This window comes from Colius striatus, chromosome 24 (genome assembly GCF_028858725.1).
Source record: "Colius striatus isolate bColStr4 chromosome 24, bColStr4.1.hap1, whole genome shotgun sequence".
Taxonomy (NCBI): Eukaryota; Metazoa; Chordata; class Aves; order Coliiformes; family Coliidae; genus Colius; species Colius striatus.
Genome location: NC_084782.1, coordinates 2,086,647 through 2,104,771, shown reverse-complemented (window position 1 = coordinate 2,104,771; position 18,125 = coordinate 2,086,647). Strand labels below are relative to the sequence as shown.

General features: G+C 61.6%; 1 protein-coding gene across 3 annotated transcripts; it reads left to right on the top strand.

Annotated features, from left to right (window-relative positions):
* The first annotated feature begins 4,281 nt into the window (after positions 1–4,281).
* On the top strand, positions 4,282–15,010 carry SESN2 (sestrin 2). 3 transcript variants are annotated; one of them, XM_062014732.1, is made up of 10 exons: positions 4,282–4,379; positions 8,265–8,330; positions 9,629–9,823; positions 10,134–10,316; positions 10,608–10,817; positions 11,147–11,297; positions 11,468–11,583; positions 12,324–12,514; positions 13,594–13,738; positions 13,822–15,010. In XM_062014732.1, exons 1-10 carry the CDS (start codon positions 4,302–4,304, stop codon positions 13,906–13,908), a joined length of 1,422 nt encoding a protein of 473 aa, XP_061870716.1. In that variant the 5' UTR covers positions 4,282–4,301; the 3' UTR covers positions 13,909–15,010. The 3 variants fall into 3 exon arrangements, with proteins under 3 accessions (XP_061870716.1, XP_061870715.1, XP_061870717.1); XM_062014731.1 differs by lacking the exon at positions 4,282–4,379 and having other exon boundaries at positions 8,142–8,330; XM_062014733.1 differs by lacking the exons at positions 4,282–4,379; positions 8,265–8,330 and adding an exon at positions 9,317–9,492.
* The last annotated feature ends 3,115 nt before the right edge of the window (positions 15,011–18,125 follow it).

Below are 18,125 nucleotides of genomic sequence, written 5' to 3'. Positions count from 1 at the left end.
TTGAATGTCTCCAGAGAAGGAGCCTCCACAGCCCATCTGGGCAGCCCCTGCCAGTGCTCCCTCACCTCAAAAGGGAAGAAATTCTCCCTGGTGTTTCTTTGGAACCTCTTCTGTTCCAGCTTGTGCCTGTTGCCCCTTGTCCTGTCATTGGCCATCCCTGAGCACAGCCTGGCTCCATCTTCCTCACACCCACCCAAGGCTGGGCTCCTCCCCAGAGCTGGAACTGGCTCAGGATCTCACCCTGCACCTCTTGTGCCACCTCTCCGAGGGGCTGCCCCTGCCCTGCCGAGCTGCTGCCAGCTTTGCAATCTCTGCATGCCCCAGCCAGACCCTGGCTAAGCACTGCCTGCCTGCTGCCTTTATCTGCTTGCCCATGCTGTTCTTTATCCACAAAGCACTTTGCATGGCTGCAGGATTTGTTGGGGTTAAGTTTGGGTTGTCGTTGCTGTATTTCAAAGCTTTAGGCAGACGCAGGTTCTGACAGTAACTGAACTTTGCTTCCTGATCTCAGTCACCTGCCATTAATGAAATCAAGGGCAAAAAAAGAGACTTGGCCGTTTTTTTGGCCAGTGTTTTACCTTGCACTAGTTTCAGGAGAGCTGATGTTTGGCTGCCCCTTGCCTGCTGCTTGCAGAAGTCTCTCCTGAGCATACAGAAGCTCGGAGTTTGTGGAGCACTGACCTGGGGAGTGGGAACTCGTTGGGTTTTCAGGGCACAGTAAAAACCTCTTGCAAAGCATTTCATGGGACCTACTAACCAAGAGGATATGAAGTGATTTCTTTAAGTAATTACTTGAATAAATATCTCCTAACTTGTAGGCCCCCTGGCAAGGACCTGAAACTACTCCTTTGCAGCCTAACAGCCTGTACCTGCAGCAGAAGGAAACCGACTCAACCAGCCGGTAATTAACCACCAACTTGCTCCTTTCCTCTCCTCTCTAATTGCTGGGGCTTTCTGGGCAGGGCTCAGGCAGCAGCAGCTCAGGCAACACGCCCTGAGGGCAACAGACTTTAAAACTGGCTTTAAAAAAAACCCAACCCCCAGAGAGCTAAAGGATCTTCAGATCCTCTAAAGCGTGAGTGTGTTGTGTCTTGTGGCTGAGCCAGGAGAGCTGAACCTTGTTCTGGAGCAGAGGGAAGGAAGGGCTGCAGGATGAAATGAGGTGGCCAAGGAGGCTCCTCACAGAGCCAGTGGAGAGAGAGGAGGGTGTTTCAGAGGCACCTGGAGCCCCACAGAAAGCACGTGGGGTTGTAGGGATGGGAAACCTTCAGTGTTGCCTCCTGAGGGCAGGTGTTTGCTAAGAGAGTTAAGCCAGGCCCAGACAACCAGGGCAGCTCCTTTTTTTTCCCCTCTTTCATGAGATTTTCCTGAAGAAAAGGCTGCTGCCCTTTGCCTCCTTCCAAAGGAAATCTCTCCAGGCCCAGGAGTCCAAAGGTGCTTTGGCTGTAACCACACTATTTGGCTCCTGCTCCTGCAGCAGACGGGGGTTACAGCTCCCTCCTGCTGCTCTCCCCAGAGCTCCCAGGCCGTGAGGATCACTCACCTGTACAAACCAGTATGAACCATGCATTTATGCTGCTGAAGCCACATCCATCCTCCTGACAGAGCTCCTTTTGCAGCTCCAGGACCATGTTGGGGTTTATCTTCACTCTGCCTCTCTGAGCAATGCAGCTGCAGAGGAATTCCCTTCTCCAGCCCACAGATGCTCTGGGCTTCCCTCTTCCAGCCCACCCTGGCTGGGGGCTGGTGGGTTTCCCTACCAGAGGCAGTCAGTGGGGAGATGTGGGATTTTGCCATGCTGGCAAAACAGACCCTTGATTCTCAGACAAGGAGCAGAGCACCAGAGGAAAGGAAACACGTAAAAACACTCTGTGAGAGACCAGAGACCGTTCCCTGTGTGGTCTCTGCTGCTTGCCTTTGGCCTCAGGCTCTGGGCTGGCTGGGGAGGTGCCAAAAGGCTGGACAAGGCAGGGCTGTCCCCAGCCAACCTTGCTGTTTGAGGTGACTGGTGTTAAGCAATCAGCCTCGCCTTCCTGTTTAGCTCCAGCAAGACTTGTGCAGTCAGCATCTCAGCAACTGGGGCACTGCCAATCCCTAAATAATTACTGAGCCATCACATGTTTCCCATGATTGGTGCTTCTGGAAAACAGGGTGTCTGGGTTCAGCTCTTGGGTTCCTCTCTCGAGGAAATTTCTGCTTCTCCTTTGCCACTCTTTTTCCCATGAATCCCAGAGTGGTGGGGACTGGAGGGGCCCTGCAGAGCTCATCCAGCCCAATCCCTGCTACAGCAGGTTCCCCTGGCTCAGGGGGCACAGGAACGTGTCCAGGTGGGGTTGGAAACCTCCTGAGAAGGAGCCTCCACACCCTCCCTGGGCAGCCTGGGCCAGGGCTCCCTCACCTCAGCACCAAAGGACTCTCTACTCCAGTGCTAGGGGAACTTTTTGTGTTCCAGCCTGTGCTTGTTACCTCTTGTCCTGTCACTGGCCATCACAGAACAAAGTGTCACCTCATCCTCCTGACACCCACCCTTTAGTGTCGATGAGGATCCCCCTCAGCCTTCCGCCATTCCTTTTGCCAGGCTGCTGTCAGCCAGGGGAGATGCTGCTGAGAGTCTGAGGCTGCTGCTGGGCAGGCAGGAGCTTTGCAAACAGGCCAGGGAAAGTGCTGAGGCTGCAGGTACCACGGGGCCATCCCGGGGCTGAGCCGGGGCTGCTGGGCAGATGGGGCATCGCGTGGTGCTCCGTGGTGCAGGGCCCAGCTCTGCGTGCCAGGGCTGTGCCAGCCCCGGGCCAGATGTCCCTCTGGCACAGTCCAACGCTGTCTTCTGATGGGATATTTTTATATGAAATATTTGGCAGCCTCTCCAGCTGGAGCTCAGCCTGACACACACCCACAGCCCTGCGATCCCAGGTTCATCTCATCCTCCTGTCCAGAGCTTTCCAGGGGGCAGGAAGGGGAGAACAGAGGCAGCCTCCTGCCCCCCGATTTCTTTACACTGTGTTGCCTTCTCTGCTGCTTCACTGCTTTGTTTCCAGGCTGATGTGTTCAGCCAGAGAGAAGGAAAAGCTTTTGGCCTCAGGTAGGGGCAGCCCTGGCGCTGGCCTGGGACCAGGCAGCATCTTGGTGGCTCATGGCTCATGTCAGGCAGCTCTGGGCCCCTTTGTGGGGTGTGACTGGGTCAAAGGAGAGGGTGCTGGAGCTGGACTGGGGTGTCAGGGGCTGAAAAAACATCTCTGTCCCCAGGGGAGCATGGGGCCAAGTTCCCCTCAGAGCAGGCACTACCTGGACCTTGGTTCAGACCCCCAAACAGCTCCTTTCAAATGACACAAACGCAGAGAGAGCAGCAGAGCCCTTGAGGCGGCCAGAGCTGCCTCCATCCCACAGCCACACTTGCAAAATACCCCTAAAAGCAGCCCAGGGTGTTTGCAGACTGAGGTTCCCTGTGGAGGGGCCAAGGGCATGGAGCAGCCACCCAGGGAGCATTTGAAGCCCCCTCCATCCCCTCTCCCCACGCGCGCTGTGGCTCGGGGCTGCCGCGGTAGCTTTACTGGCAGTGGCTCAGGAGCAGGGCTGCTGGAGGCTGTTGCCAGGCAAAACCTGAGCTGTTTGTGCAGCAAACTGCTGTTTGCTGGACTTTGCCATGTGCAGGCTGTCAAGCAGGACCAGATTGTTATCGGCGCTGCTGTCTGGGGCCGCCCACCACTGGGGGGTGGGGGTGGAGGGAGGGTGGATGAGTGGCTGTTTTTTTACCTTCTTTCACCTTCTTTTATTGTGTTTGTCAGTTGTTACCCCAAGGGCTGGGAGCCGGCAGGGGGCTGAGCTCTTCTGCAGCAGGTGGTCCCGTGCCGAGCTGGGGGGACATGGTGATGGCTCGTGCCCACCCGCAGCAACAGCCAGGCTCAGTGCTCGCGGTGGAGCCATGGCAGCGGAGGAGGTTTGGGTGCAACCCAGGCCCCTCACCGCCTCCCCCGTCGCGTTTCATCCCCCGGACCCCGGGCAGGGGCTGCGCGGCGGGAGCCGGCGCGAACTACCACCCCCAGCATCCCCCGCGCGTCCGCATCCCTATTGGCCGACTCTGTGCATAATGATCACGCCTCCGCCCCGCTATTGGTCGATCCGAGAGGGTGGGCGTGGTTTCCCTTCGTCCCGCCCACCCACCGCCGAGCTATGAAAAGCCGAGCGGGCCGCGGGCTCCGTGCGAGCGGGGCGGCTGCTGGAGGCCGGGGGTGTCCGGGGACCCCCGCCCCGCCCGGGGCGTGCCGGGGCCATGCCCGTGCCCGCCGCGTAGCCCCCGCGCTGCCATGCTGCTGGCCGGCTCGCCGTGCCGCCCCGCGGGGCTGGACGAGTACCGGGGCTACGGGGCCCGGCGGGGCGGCGAGGTAAGGGGCGAGCTAAAGGGGGTCGGCCCGCCCGGGGCAACTCCCGCTTTGCGTCCCCCGCGATGAGACGCGGTCCTGGATTGTGCAGCCCCCCTCCTCACCCCTCGGGGAGGGGCTGGTGGTGTCTTCTCCCACGCTAGGACGCGGTGTCCGTCCCCTCCCCAGCCTGGGGGGCATCCCCACGCCTCGGCGGCTGCGGTGCGGGGGCAGCAGGGACGTGTCAGCTCCCCCCGCCCAAAATAACCCTCTGGCTTAATTGCAGCGAGCCTAGAAATAGGAGTGGTGGGATGGGGGAACAGGCTGGGGTGGTGGGACTCTTGCATTTGGGTCCAATGTGGAAAACTGGAGCCTTGGAGAGGGGCTGTGGAGCTTTGCAGGACGTCCCAGCCCACCCAGGCCACCGGCCCCACCTGTGGCTTCAGGCCTCCAACATGCTGAGTTGCCTGAAAAGCTGGGAGTTGCCTCTTATCTGTGAGATTGACTTTCCCATTACAAATCCCTGCACGGTTGCAGGTTCTCCTCTTGCTCCTGGATCCCCCTTCCCTCGAGTTTCCCCGGGGGTTGCTCTGTAGCTCCGGCCTTTGCTCCCGGAACAGCCGCGGTGCAGCTTCAGGGAGGGCTGCAAGTTGCAAAACTCAGTGACAGTGGGTGGGAAAGAGCCCAGAGAGAGCAGCGCTGCAGGGGAATCCCTCCAGCAACTGTCCCGACAGGAGCTGGGGCCTGAATGTGGCGCTTTGGGGAAGGCTGGTGGCGGTGGGGACGGCACGGACACGCAGCAGCTCCCCTGAACCTCCTTGTGCAGAGACCTTGGCACCCGCCGGGAAGGTGCCCGGCTTTGCCCCGGCGTGCAGAGGGGTTGGCAGGACGGGCCGCTTGGGGCAGCTCCGTGAAAGCTTGTCGGGAGCAGGCAGGGTGGGATTTGGGGATCCCGTGTCCCTCCTGGCGTGGGGGCAGCCGGGTTTGTGGCGGGGCGGCTCCTGCTGTCGCGTCAGTGGGGGCTGAGCCCGGCGCTGCCCCCGGCCCCCGGACAAGCCTCCTGCTCATGCCTGGCTTTTTCTTTTGGCAGGAGGACGTTTCCAAGGGGCCAACCCGCCGGGGAGGGCGGTTGCCGGGGTGTTTGTTTAACCTCAGCTTATCGGGAATGATTTTTCCGACACCTGGCTGAGCGCTGGCAGCGCTGGGGGGTGCTGGCTGCTCCCAGGGGGGTTTAACTCTTTCCCTCGGTGTCTCCACCGGGCCCCTCCACCTCCCCCTGTGCCGCTGGGAGCCTGGCAGCGGTTTGTGTGGCTGCTGCGGGTCGGATCAGCCCCCGTGCCTCAGTTTCCCCGTCAGCGGTAGCGGGAGGTGGGACGGGCGGCGCGGGGAGGGTTAAGCCCTGCTCCCGAGGATTGATTGCTTCATGCTGCAAAACACAAGCGGGTTGTGCCTGGCGATGGTGACGGGGCACCTGCAAAGGTCACCCTGAGCTGTCACCCAGCGGGGCTGGGCTCCTGGCTGTGGGCAGGGCCACGGGAGCTCTGCCTGCGGCCGCGGGCATTTGCTTTGCCACCGTCTCTGTTTGTTACCGTCTCCTTTTGGCAACAACAACCGAGCTCCTTCTCCCCTGAGTCTGAGTCATGGCAGAGCCAGCTCAGCACCCAGGGCAGCCATGGCACGAGCCTGCTCCCACCCTCACCCCATCCCTTCCAGGGTGACTCAGGGCAGGAGCATCCCGTGTGCTCGGGGCTGTGAGAGCACAGGGGAACGGCTTGGGCACGGCTCATTCTGCTGAGGTGGCTGCAGCTCAGTGCTGGCAGGAGCCCACAGTGTGCCGTGCCATGCCGTGCTGTGCCATGCCATGCTGTGCCACGCTGTGCTGTGCCATGCCGTGCCATGCTGTGCCATGCTGTGCCCCACTGCCTGGCACGTGGGGAGCGTGTGTCTGCACAACAGCTGCTGCATGGTCACCTCATGCCATCCCACCCCCTTCCCACCCCCTGCCAGCAGAGAGTGCCAGGCTCTGTGCCTTGGCAGGAATTTGGAGGCACCTGGGCTGTGCCACTCTCCAGCTCTGGAGTACCTTTCATGGGGAAGCTGAGTGGCAGCCCCAGGGCTTGTTCCTTCACAGGGCACCAAGGGGAAACCTCTCCCCAGTTCTGGGCTCCCTAGCTCAAGAGAGACAGGGAACTGCTGGAGAGAGGCCAGTGCAGGGCCACCAAGATGCTGAGGGGAAAAGGCTGCGGGCCCTGGGGTTGTTGAGCCTGGAGAAGAGAAGCCTGAGCTCAGGGGCACCTCAGCAGCACTGATCAGCACCTAAAGGGTGGGTGTCAGGAGGATGAGGTGACACTTTGTTGTGTGGTGGCCAGTGACAGGACAAGGGGGAACAGGCACAGGCTGGAACACGGGAAATGCCACTGAAACAGGAGGAGCAAGTCCTTTGGTGCTGAGGTGAGGGAGCCCTGGCCCAGGCTGCCCAGGGAGGGTGTGGAGGCTCCTTCTCAGGAGGTTTCCAACCCCAGCTGGACACGTTCCTGTGCCCCCTGAGTGAGGGGAACCTGCTTTAGCAGGGGCTGGGGGCTGGATGAGCTCTGCAGGGCCCTTCCAGCCTCCACCACGCTGGGATTCTCCTGTCCCTGTTGTTTCACAGCTGGAGAGGGGGATGTGCCATCCTACCATTGGCATCCCTCGTTGTGTGTATCTGGCTGCCATCCTCCTGATGCCACCATCCCTGTCTCCTGGGGATACCCACGGATGCTGAGCCTGGGGAGGAGCAGATTTGGGCACAGCCCTTTGAGTTCCCCATCCTTGATGTGTGTCCCAGTGTGCTATTGGTTGTGGGAGGCTCTGGGGGCTCTATTTGCTGTTCTCTGCATCATTTTGGGTCCTGGGGGCTGGCAGAGCCCTGTGGCATTCGCTGGGCTGTCTCTGCCCTTGCCCACAGCTGCTGGAATGTGATGCCCAGCTCCCTCCATGCCCCAGCAGCACAGGCTGGGTGCCCATTGCTCACCCCCTGCCTTGTGCATCCCTCCCTGATCTTGGAGCAGGGCAGGACATTGGTCTCTGGTGGCCTCTGGATGGGCCACAGGAGATTTGCCACATCCAGCACTGGGGGAGAATGGACTAGGGTGGTCATGGGCATTGCAGGGGGCTGAGACTCTGCCCCTGAGACCCCTGACCAGAGCCCTGGGCTCACACCCAGCACAGCTCCAGAACCCCAGCCGGGATGACTGAGCCCCCCAAGTTCCTGCTATGAAGGGACTCAGGGGATTTCTGTGGGGAGCAGGAGGAGGGTGGTGCTGGGGTCCCTCAGCACCTTCTCTGCCATCAGCACCTGTACCAGGAGCACGGGAGGGATGAGATGATGATGCTGTGGGTGTTGTGTGTGATGCAGCCCTGGTTTCACACAGGCACTGTGTCCCCACTCTGTTTGGGGATCCATGTGCCATCCCCCTCTTCCCTCTCACCTCCCTTCCAGGGCTGGGAGCACTTGAACCCTTCCCCATCTTCTCCCACTCCCCAACCAGCTTCTGAGCTCTCTGTGGGTGTTTGGGGGAGGTTATTTGCACCCGCGGGCGCTGCCGTGATGCAGCCGGAGCCTTTCCCCTTGCCCTGCTGCAAACCCGGCTGCAGGAGCGGGACGGGGCCGGCTCCGGGCTGGGCTGCACCCACCCCCTGTGCTGCGGGGGTGGGAGCTGCGGGGTGGGAGTCCCAGCCCGTTCCTGGCCCGGTGCCCGCCCGTCACACCTCGCGGGGCTGAGCAACAGCCGCGGCTGATTTCATCAGGCCGGACGCGGGGTGATGGCCGCGCTCCCCGGTGCCCGCCTGACTCACTCCTTCCGGTGCCACCCGCTCCTCACCGTCCCTTGTCCCGCCACCGGGCTCAAGCTGCTGCTCTTTCCTTCTCAGGACACAAGGGTCAAGGTCGCCCAGGAGCTGGGGAAGGGTCCCAGTGCGTTCATCCCGCTGGGAGAGGTGAGAGCAGGGTGGGTGCCCTGGGGTGGGTGAATCCCTCCGTGCCCCCTGCCCTGGGGAGAGGGGGGACAGGGGGATGAGGGAGGATTCCCAGCTGGGATGGGCAGGGATGGAGAAGGGTGACCCAACCCGGGGAGTATCCCCGAGGCAGTGTGGGAGAGTTGTTTTGAAGGCTGTGGGGAGCGGTTGTGGTTCACCCTGGTGTTTGCCTGCCCCAAGTCTCTGTCCGTGCCTCAGTTTCCCTGCTCACCCTGCACCCCTCAGCCCCCAACTCCCTGCCCTGCCATGCCTGTTGCTCCTTCTAAATCCCGTGTCCTGCCATCCCCATTGCTCCCCTAAACCCCTGCCCTGCCATCCCTTTTACTCCCCCCAACCCCTGCCCTGCCATCCCCATTGCTCCCCCAACCCTGTGCCCTGCTATACCTGTTGCTCCCCAGCCCCTGCCCTGCCATCCCAGTTGCTTTCCCCATCCCCTGCCCTGCCATCCCAGTTGCTTTCCCCATCCCCTGCCCTGCCATCCCAGTTGCTCCCCAGCCCCTGCCCTGCCATCCCCATTGCTCCCCAGCTCCTGCCCTGCCATCCCCATTGCTCCCCAACCCCTGCCCTGCCATCCCCATTGCTCCCCAGCCCCTGCCCTGCCATCCCAGTTGCTTTCCCCATCCCCTGCCCTGCCATCCCAGTTGCTCCCCAGCCCCTGCCCTGCCATCCCCGTTGCTCTCCCAGCCCCTGCCCTGCCATCCCCATTGCTCCCCAGCCCCTGCCCTGCCATCCCCATTGCTCCCCAGCCCCTGCCCTGCCATCCCCGTTGCTCTCCCAGCCCCTGCCCTGCCATCCCAGTTGCTCCCCAGCCCCTGCCCTGCCATCCCAGTTGCTCCCCACGCTGCAGCAGCCGTATCTCAGCCCCCACCGTCCGTGTCCCAGATGGTTCCTCCTTGGGCACAGATAACGTGGTTTCGTCACGGTGCTGGGGGTGGAGGGACTGAGCCCCATCTCCTCCCCTCCCTGGGGCACTCCAGCACCCAAAATAAACAAGCTGGCCCTGGGGCTGAGCCGGTTGGGCTGTGTGGGGTCTGCCATGGAGCCCCCCCGGCGCCCCCTGAGCCCCCCCGGCAGCGGGGAGCCGACACGGTGTCCGTACCGGGCGGCGAGGAGGAAGCAGGGGGTGAGTGTCTGACACAGTGGGGTGGGTGCTGCTGCTCCATGGCTGGGGCAAGGGGGTCTCCCTGTAGGTTTAGGGGGGCTGTTGGGGGTGCTGGAGCACGCAGCCTTTGCCTACCCCTGTCCCCTGGTCCCCACAGATCCTGCAGGAGGGAGGGGAGAGCAGCGGGCGCCAGCTCCTCGAGGCCTTTGTGTCGGCGGGGAGGGTGGACAACATCACCATGGTGATGGGGCTGCACCCCCAGTACCTCAGCAGCTTCTGGAAGACCCAGTACCTCCTGCTGAGGATGGATGGGCCCCTGCCCTACCACAAGCGTCACTACATCGCCATCATGGTGAGCATGGGGGTCCCATGGGGTGGGGGGAGGCTCTTTGAGGGGTCCCAAAAGCTTGAGGAGCCCCTTTGGGGTTGGTTCAGTGGTGCCCAGCCAGGGTACCCCAGCAGCTCTCTTCCAAGGTCAGCAGTGATGGGGGCTGGAAGGGAAGAGACCCCTCTTTGGACTCTCATGCTCAGGGAGAACCCTCCAGGAGTGATATCAGGGGGGTGACTCCCTGCCTTGGCTTCTCCAAGGGCTTGTAGTGGGGTTGTGGGGGGGGGTCCCTTGGGCAGTGCTGGGGGCTAACTTACCTGGCTCCCCTCTGCAGGCAGCAGCCCGGCACCAGTGCTCCTACCTGGTGGGTTTGCACATGGGTGAGTTCCTGCAGGTGGGGGGGAACCCAGCCTGGCTGCAGGGGCTGCACTGTGCCCCCCAAAAACTCAGGAACCTCAACGAGATCAACAAGCTGCTGGCTCACCGGCCCTGGCTCATCACCAAGGAGCACATCGAGGTGAGAGCTGATGCTCCAGGGCTGGTTTTGGGGGGGGCCTTCACCCCAGGGGCCTCCCTCCACCCCCCAGTTTAACCCTTTCTGGTCTCTGAGCGGGAGGGCAGGGGCTGTGCAGCTCTCAGTGGATGGGGAGGGGATGGTTTGTTCCCCTGTGTCCAGGGACTGTCCCACTGGCAGTGGATGGTTGATGGTGGGGGGACACATCCCAAAGACCCTCCTGGCTCTCTGCCCTGGCTCTGGGGTGCTGTGGGGGACTTGGGAGGGTCCTTTCCAACCCTGTGTGCTCTGCAGGCTCTGCTGAAGACAGGGCAGGACAGTTGGTCGCTGGCAGAGCTGGTGCAGGCCCTGGTGCTCCTCACCCACTACCACTCACTGGCCTCCTTCGTCTTTGGCTGCGGCATCAACCCCGAGGAGGAGCAGGACGGGGGGCAGAGCTGCCGGCCCCCCTCACCCCACACAGACAGCAGCACAGCTCCTGACGACACCATGGGGGGCTCTGGGGTAAGGGGGTGGCTCTGCGTCATGGGGCTGGAGGTGTGGGGTGGGAAGGGAGGGCACAGCAGGGTGCTGAGCTGCTTCTTGGTGCTTTCCCTGGGAAATGACCTTTATTGGGAACAGCAGATGCTTTAGAGCTGTGCAGGAGCATCCTCTGCAAGGCTTCCCCTCCTCCCAGCCCTTGGGCTGAGGCACAGGAGCTGCTGGGGTCTGGGCAGGACAAACCCAGAGGCAAAACCCCTGGGGCTGCCCTGAGTGAGAGCAGAGCTGTGAGCTGTGAGCTCTGCAAACCCTCTGCAGCCTCGGGGCAGGAGTGACTGTGGGTGCTCTGGCAGGGCAGAGATGATGTGCAGGAGGTGGAGGTGCTGATGGAGAGGATGAAGCTGCTGCAGGAGAGTCAGCTGGAGGAGGAGGGGGTCACGCAGGAGGAGATGGCCACGCGCTTCGAGCTGGAGAAGACGGAGAGCTTGCTGGTGGCTCCCTCGGGTGAGTGGCTGCAGGGGAGTGGCTGGCAGGGGCCAGAGTCCCCACAGCTTGGGGAAAGGTCCCAGGGGAGGGGAGAAGGAGGCAGCACCTGCAGGATCGGGCGCCCGGCTGCAGGGCAAGGCCCTTCCCAGGGCCACACGTCACTCACGGCCACGGCGCTGGCTCTGCAGATCTGGCCGAGCACTCCCTGCACTCCAACGTCCTCTGCTTCGTGGAGGACCCCGAGTTTGGCTACAAGGACTTCACACGGAGGGGTGAGCAGGCTCCCCCCACCTTCCGTGCACAGGTGGGTGCTGGGGCAGGCTGCTGGGGGAGCAGCACTGGGGCAAGGGGAGGAGGGCTGGGGTGAGGCTGGAGCTGTCTGAGCACTGCAACCGGGTGCTCGTGGCTGGGGGGGCAATGGGTCTGTATGCACTGTGCTGGGCCCTGGGGAGGCTGCAGCTCCAGGGCTGTGTCAGTGCTGGGCCCCTCACTCACTGCCACAGGGACACTGAGGGGCTGCAGCGTGGCCAGAGCCGGGCACAGAGCTGGGGAAGGGGCTGGAGCACAAGGGGCTGGGGAGGGGCTGAGGGAATGGGGTGTTGAGCCTGGAGAAGAGGAGGCTGAGGGCAGCCAGCAGCACTCTCTGACACTCCCTGACAGGAGGCTGCAGGGAGCTGGGGTCAGGCTCTGCTCCCAAGTGACAGGACAAGAGGAAAGGGGCTGGAGTTTCCCCAGGGGAGGTTGAGGTTGGAGCTCAGGCAGAACTGTTTCCCTGAGAGGGGTGTCAGCCCTGTGCCAGGCTGCCCAGGGAGCTGGGGGAGTGCCCAGCCCTGGAGGGATCCCAAAGCCCTGGAGCTGAGGTGCTGAGGGCTGTGGGTCAGTGCTGGGCTGGGCAGGGTGAGGGCAGGGCTGGCACTGCAGCAGCCTCAGAGGCTTTAACAACCCAAACCACTCAGTGCCTGTACCATGGAGGGGGAAGGCTCTTGTCTCTGCCTTTGTCTCTCCCCTCCTTGAGGCCTGAGCCCAGCTCCCTTCCCCCATCAGGATTACACCTGGGAGGACCACGGCTACTCCCTGATCAACCGCCTGTACCCTGACGTGGGGCAGCTGCTGGATGAGAAGTTCCAGGTGGTGTACAACCTGACGTACCACACCATCGCCATGCACTGCGGCGTCGACACCTCCATGCTGCGCCGCGCCATCTGGAACTACGTGCACTGCGTCTTCGGCATCCGGTACGGCTGAGCCCCCTGGGCCTGAGCCCCCTCCTGGGGCTGAGACCCTCCTGGGGCTGAGACCTCCCTGGGCCTGAGCCCCCCCCTGGGCCTGAGCCCATCCTGGGCCTGAGCCTCCCTGGGCCTGAGTTCCCCCTGGGCCTGAGACCCTCCTGGGGCTGAGACCTCCCTGGGCCTGAGACCTCCCTGGGCCTGAGCCCCCCTTCCTGGGCCTTGGACCCCCCTGAGCCTGAGACCCCATCATGGGTCTGAGCCCCCCCTTCCTGGGCCTGAGACCCCCTTCCTGGGGCTGAGCCCCCCATCCATGAGCCCCCCATCATGGGCCTGAGCCCCCATCCATGAGCCCCCCATCCTGGGCCTGAGCCCCCCATCCTGGACCTGAGCCCCCATCGTGGGCCTGAGCCCCCCATCATGGGCCTGAACCCCCCATCCTGAGCCTGAGCCCCCCCTTCCTGAGCCATAGCCCCCCATCGTGGGCCTGAGCCCCCCCATCCTAGGCATGACCACCCCCATCCTGGGCCTGAGCCCCCCCATCCTGGGCCTGAGCCCCTCATCATGGGCCTGAGCCCCCCATCGTGGGTGTGACCATCCCCATCCTGGGGCTGAGCCCCCCCAAGCCCCCAGCCTGGCCCTGAGCAGAGCCTGCAGCAGGCCCAGCCCAGGAGCACCCCCAGGAGCTGGGGCAGCCCGTTGCTGCTGTTTAGACTGAGGCAAAGTGATGCTGTTGGGGGGCTTTGGTCTGGTCCAGTGACAGGACAAAGGGGTGATGGGATGAAGCTGGAACTCAAAAAGTTCCATTGAAACATAAGGAGAAGCTGTTTGAGTGCTGAGGTGAGGGAGCCCTGGCCCAGGCTGCCCAGGGAGGGTGTGGGGGCTCCTTCTCGGGAGGGCTTCAAAACCCACCTGGACACGTTCCTGTGTGACCTGATCTAGGTGGGAGCTGCTTTGGCAGGGGGTTGGGCTGGATGTTGTCTAAAGGTCCCTTCCAGCCCCCACCATCCTGTGACTCTATGAACTGTGGGACTCTGCTGTGGGCAGGGGCTGTGCCTGGAGTAACTCACCCTCCTCTCTCCTCCCAGCTACGATGACTATGACTATGGGGAGGTGAACCAGCTCCTGGAGCGCAGCTTGAAGATCTACATCAAGACAGTGGCCTGTTACCCAGAGAAGACAACCAAGAGGATGTACACACAGTTCTGGAGACACTTCAAGCACTCAGAGAAGGTGCTGCCCCAGCCCCTCCCCAGCCCCATGGGGTGTGGGGGCTGCTCAGCCCCCCAGCCCTGACCCCTCCTCTCTCTCTCTAGGTGCACATCAACCTGCTCTTGCTGGAGGCTCGGATGCAGGCAGCTCTGCTCTATGCCCTGAGAGCTGTCACCCGCTACATGACCTGACCAGTCCCAGCTCCCTCCTCCTCCTCCTCCTCCCCAGGGCTGGGGGAAGGGTCAGGGGGGAGCTGGGGACCCTAAAGACTTTGCTGGATTATTGTCTCCCTGCCATTGAGAGGCCTGGAGCTGTGGAAGGAAAGGAAAGGGGGAGCTTCCCTGCCCCTCACCCCAAGAGAGGAGACCCTCAAGCAGCCATCAGTGCCAGAAAGCCCTTGGGGTGCTGCCCTGGGTTTGGCAGAGCTTGGAGTGCTCAGCTGCTCTGTGCCTTTCTCAGCCAACAAAGCCAAACTGGGGTGCCCAGGGGTGCTGCTGTGGCCGTGCAGAGCTGGTCTGCTCCTTCACCCCTGTGCCATGTCCTGGCACCCACACTGTGGCCATGGGGCACAGAGGTGGCCCAGGGGACTGTGGGCTTTGCCTCTGCTCCCTGGGGCCTCCAGCTGCCCGTGGGGAGCTGCCCTGGCACCCCAAGAAGCCTCTGCAGGAGTAGGGGGAAGGATCTGGCCATCCCCTCACCCAGCTGGGCAGCCCCTAGTGCCACCAGTCTCTGAGCTGAGTCCTCTCACATCAGGATCCACAGGGGCTTCTGCACCCAAGGGCCACAGGGACATCTCTACCGTGGCTGGGGGTGCCCACACAGCCCCCACTGCCCCTCCCCATGGACCCTGGCACCCCCAGCATGGGAGCTGGTGTGGTTCAGCTCTTTCTGCCCCGATTTGGGCTGTGAGATGCTGGTGCAGGAGCAGGGGGGGGTGGGTCACGCTGCCTCTGGGGTGTTGGGACACCTTTTTCTTTGCATCTCTGCTGTGGCAGAGCTGTGCTGGGGCCTGGGGCTGCCCCCTGTGCCCACCCTGAGGGTGATGGGGGGCACAAGGGGGGTGCCAGAGCATGTTGGAGCGGCGCAGGTCGCCGGGGTGGTGCCTGGGGAGGGAGAGACCCCTTGCTCCCAGCAGCATCCCCCACTCTGGGCTTGTCTCTGCTGATCTGTAGCTCCAGTTAAGTTATTTCTGTGGGTTTGAAGTGTGTGTCCTGGTGCCTGGGCTCAGGACCTGCCCCTGGGCCTTTGCCACACCATCTTGTCTGAATAATTAAAATTGTTCTCTTTTTTTTACCTTCCCTTTGCTTTATTCTCTCTTTCTCAAAGGCTCAGCAGAGCTGCAGCTTCCCCTGGCCCCTGCTCAGCCCCAGGGCCTGATCCTGCTTAGTGCATCTTGTGGAGGGGTGTGTGTTGGGGGTCCCTCTGCTCTGGGGGGGTGTCTGGGAGCAGCCCTGGGTTGTCCATGGGGGCAAAAAGGGGTCCTGTGTACTCCCTGCTCTCATGAGAGTGTGTGAGCTCAGCTCCAGTGCCCCCTCCTTGTAGGACCTGGGTGTAGGACCCTGCCCCTGAGCCAGGATTTGGGACACTGATGCTCACCTCAGTGTGGGGGTCTTGGGGAATGTTCTGGTCCCACTCTGGGTGGGGTGAAGCAGCTTTGGGGCCACCCCAGCCTTGTGATGTGGAGCCCTGCACTTATCAGGGTGCAGGCAGGAGCCCCTGGCAGTTGCTGATAACATCCCCAGGGAGAGGCCACCCTGTCCCCCTGCTCCAGCCTCGTGCCTGAGGAGCAGCGAGGGGCTGGATCCTGACTCTGGGGCTGGATCCTGACTCTGGGGCTGGATCTTGGCTCTGGGGCTGTCCTGGGACCATCCAGCCCCCACAATCCCCTGTGGTGCCCATCTGATGGGGGATGTGGGGCTGGGGACCATTGGCAGGGTAAGGATTTGCTGAGGGGTTTAGAGGGCAGAGCCTCTATTTGCACCAGCCAGGGGGGAAAGTGCTGTTGGGCAGGGGGGAGGCTGAGGGAGGAGAAAGGGGGGTTCTCCCTGGGCTTTGCTGCTTGTGCCAAAGTCCCTGGGCTGGTGCCTGCAGGTGGGTTCAGGCAATTCTTGCTGAGGAGGGTCTGCAAAGCCCAGGCCAGTGTGAGCTTCGTGCCTACAAGGCACCAGAGAATCCCCTGGGGTGCAGGGGGGTGTTTCCTGAGCCCAGTCACAGCCTCAAAATACTTCTCCTCATGTTTTTCCAGCCCTGGCACAGGAGGCTGAGCCCCCAACAGTGCCTTTGGGCTGGGTAGGAGATGAACAAAGCCCTCTCTCCCCTCCTGTGAGTGTCACCCTGTGTCACCCAACCAGCTCAGGGACCTGCAGGTGCCTGGGGACCTCTGTGGTCTCCAGGGCAGCCCCCTGCCCCAGGGGATGGGGGGTTTAATCCCCAGATATCCTGGGAATGGCAACCATCAGCTTGTTTTGAAGTGAGTCTCATGGGATTGGAGAGAAGATGCTTTGAGATTGATCCTGCTGGGGGCTTCTCTGCTGCAGGGGGGGCTGGGCAGGGGGCTTGGGGAAGCCCAGAGGGGAGAGTTGACTCTGTGTGTTGGTTTTCAAAAGAAGGGAGTAAATGTCATTTTATGGGGAAGTGAAACAGTTCAGAGAAGCAAAGAGAGCCATGAGAGGGGTCAGCAGGGACATTCTGTCCAAGGAGGGACTTTGTTTTCCCTGCTGCCTTCTGGCTCCCTGTGAGGCATCTGAAATCCTCACTTCAAATGGAAGAAATCCCCTGAGTGAAGGTGCCATGTAGGGTCAGGAATTGTGCTGGGAGGGGCTGAGCCTTTCAGAGCCAAAACAAAACTGAAATAGCCCCCTTCTTGGTGCAGTTTCACCTTGGCCCAGCTGGTGACATTGTGGGGTCACCAGCCCTTGTCCCCACCCTGTCTCACTTTTCCCAGCACTGTCAAAGAATTGGGATGAAGCTGAGTCCAGGGCAGCCAGGGAGCAGCAATGTCACCCCAGTATCCACCCTACCCCCCTGCAAATCCAGGCCAGGCTCGTGTTTAAGCCTGGGCAGCATGGGGGTGATAGAGGCTCATGTTAAAGCAGAGATGAGGGTGCTCCTGCACCCAGGAGCTGCCCAGGACCCATCTGCAAAGCAGGAAGGCTCTCAAAGGGCTTCTTTTGAATCCTGATTGGGTTTTTGCCTCCTTGCAAAGCTGGGCTTTAGCAGCACATCCTGGCTTGGGCTCCAAATTTCCCTCTCCAGTTGCCCCAGCTTGATTTGAAATCCACCCAGTGCCTCAGCCACCAGCACTGGGGACACACATCAAGGACTAAATCTCTTGCTTTATTTTCCTCCCTGTTTTCTTTCCTGCTCCAGCCTCAGCTACCACAGGGCTGAGCCAGTGCCTTGGGCTCCTCACCTGGGTCATTGCATCAGTTTAACCCCCTTCCTTTTTTTGTCAGGTGGTCACAATCACCTTCCCCCAACCTGTGTTTACCCAAGAGCTGCAATTTGTGTGCCTGTAGAGAATTAATCAGCAGCTTTTATTGTCTGGGCAGGGCAGGAGGTGTGTTAAGCACCATCTCCAGGTTGTGAGAGCATTATGATCCCAACATGTGCAATTTTGTGGCACAGTTGCCCCTCAATTGAAAAGCACAAGGTGTTGGTGTAATCCTCATCCTCCTGGGCTGTGCCAAAGGAGGGTTTTAAGGCTGAGGGAGTCCAAAGGAGGTTGGAAAATGGGCATTATTGGGGCTGAGCTGCCCTGGTTGGGATAGGGAGAGGGGGCAGAGGCATCAGGCCATGTCAAGGGTCCTCTCACCAAAGCTAGTGCCCAGCTGAGATGCAGAGAGGATTTGAGCAACCAGGGCTGTCTCTGACTGCAACATTGGCCAGGATGGAGCTCAGCACACCCAGGGCTTTGTGTGAGGCTGGATATGAGGGGTAATATCTGTGCCTTGAGCCCTATGGCTGTGAGCAGACACCTGGACCTGCTGCATGGGTAAATTCAGAGTGGACCCAAAGCAGCTCTTTGAGGGTGAGGTGGATGTGGAGGCTGAGCTCTGGTGAGCAGTGGGGGTGGGTGCAGGTCTCTGCCTGGTGCCCACATGGCTGTGGGCAATCCACTGTGTCTCCAGGGGGATCACACATTGCCCAGCAAAGCCACAGCCATGGTCATCCTGGACTGCAATGGAGTTGAGCCCTGCAGCCCCAGTGCTCCCAGTCCCTCTCCAGCTGTGAAGCTCTGGAGAGGCCCAGGGATCTCCTCCCATTCTGAGACCACATCTGGAATATTGGGTCCAGCTCTGGGCCTCTCAGTTGCAGAAGGACAGGGAGCTGCTGGAGAGAGCTCAGTGCAGGGCCACAGAGATGCTGGAGTGGAGCATCTGCCTTGTGAGGAAAGGCTGAGGGAGCT

Excerpts from the sequence above, each read along its gene's own strand:
- SESN2 (XM_062014731.1), top strand. The coding sequence starts at position 8,157 with ATGGCCGCGCTCCCCGGTGCCCGCCTGACTCACTCCTTCCGGTGCCAC. Across the intron at positions 8,331-9,628 it reads CGTTCATCCCGCTGGGAGAG|ATCCTGCAGGAGGGAGGGGA; the intron begins GTGAGAGCAGGG and ends TGGTCCCCACAG. Across the intron at positions 12,515-13,593 it reads CACTGCGTCTTCGGCATCCG|CTACGATGACTATGACTATG; the intron begins GTACGGCTGAGC and ends CTCTCCTCCCAG.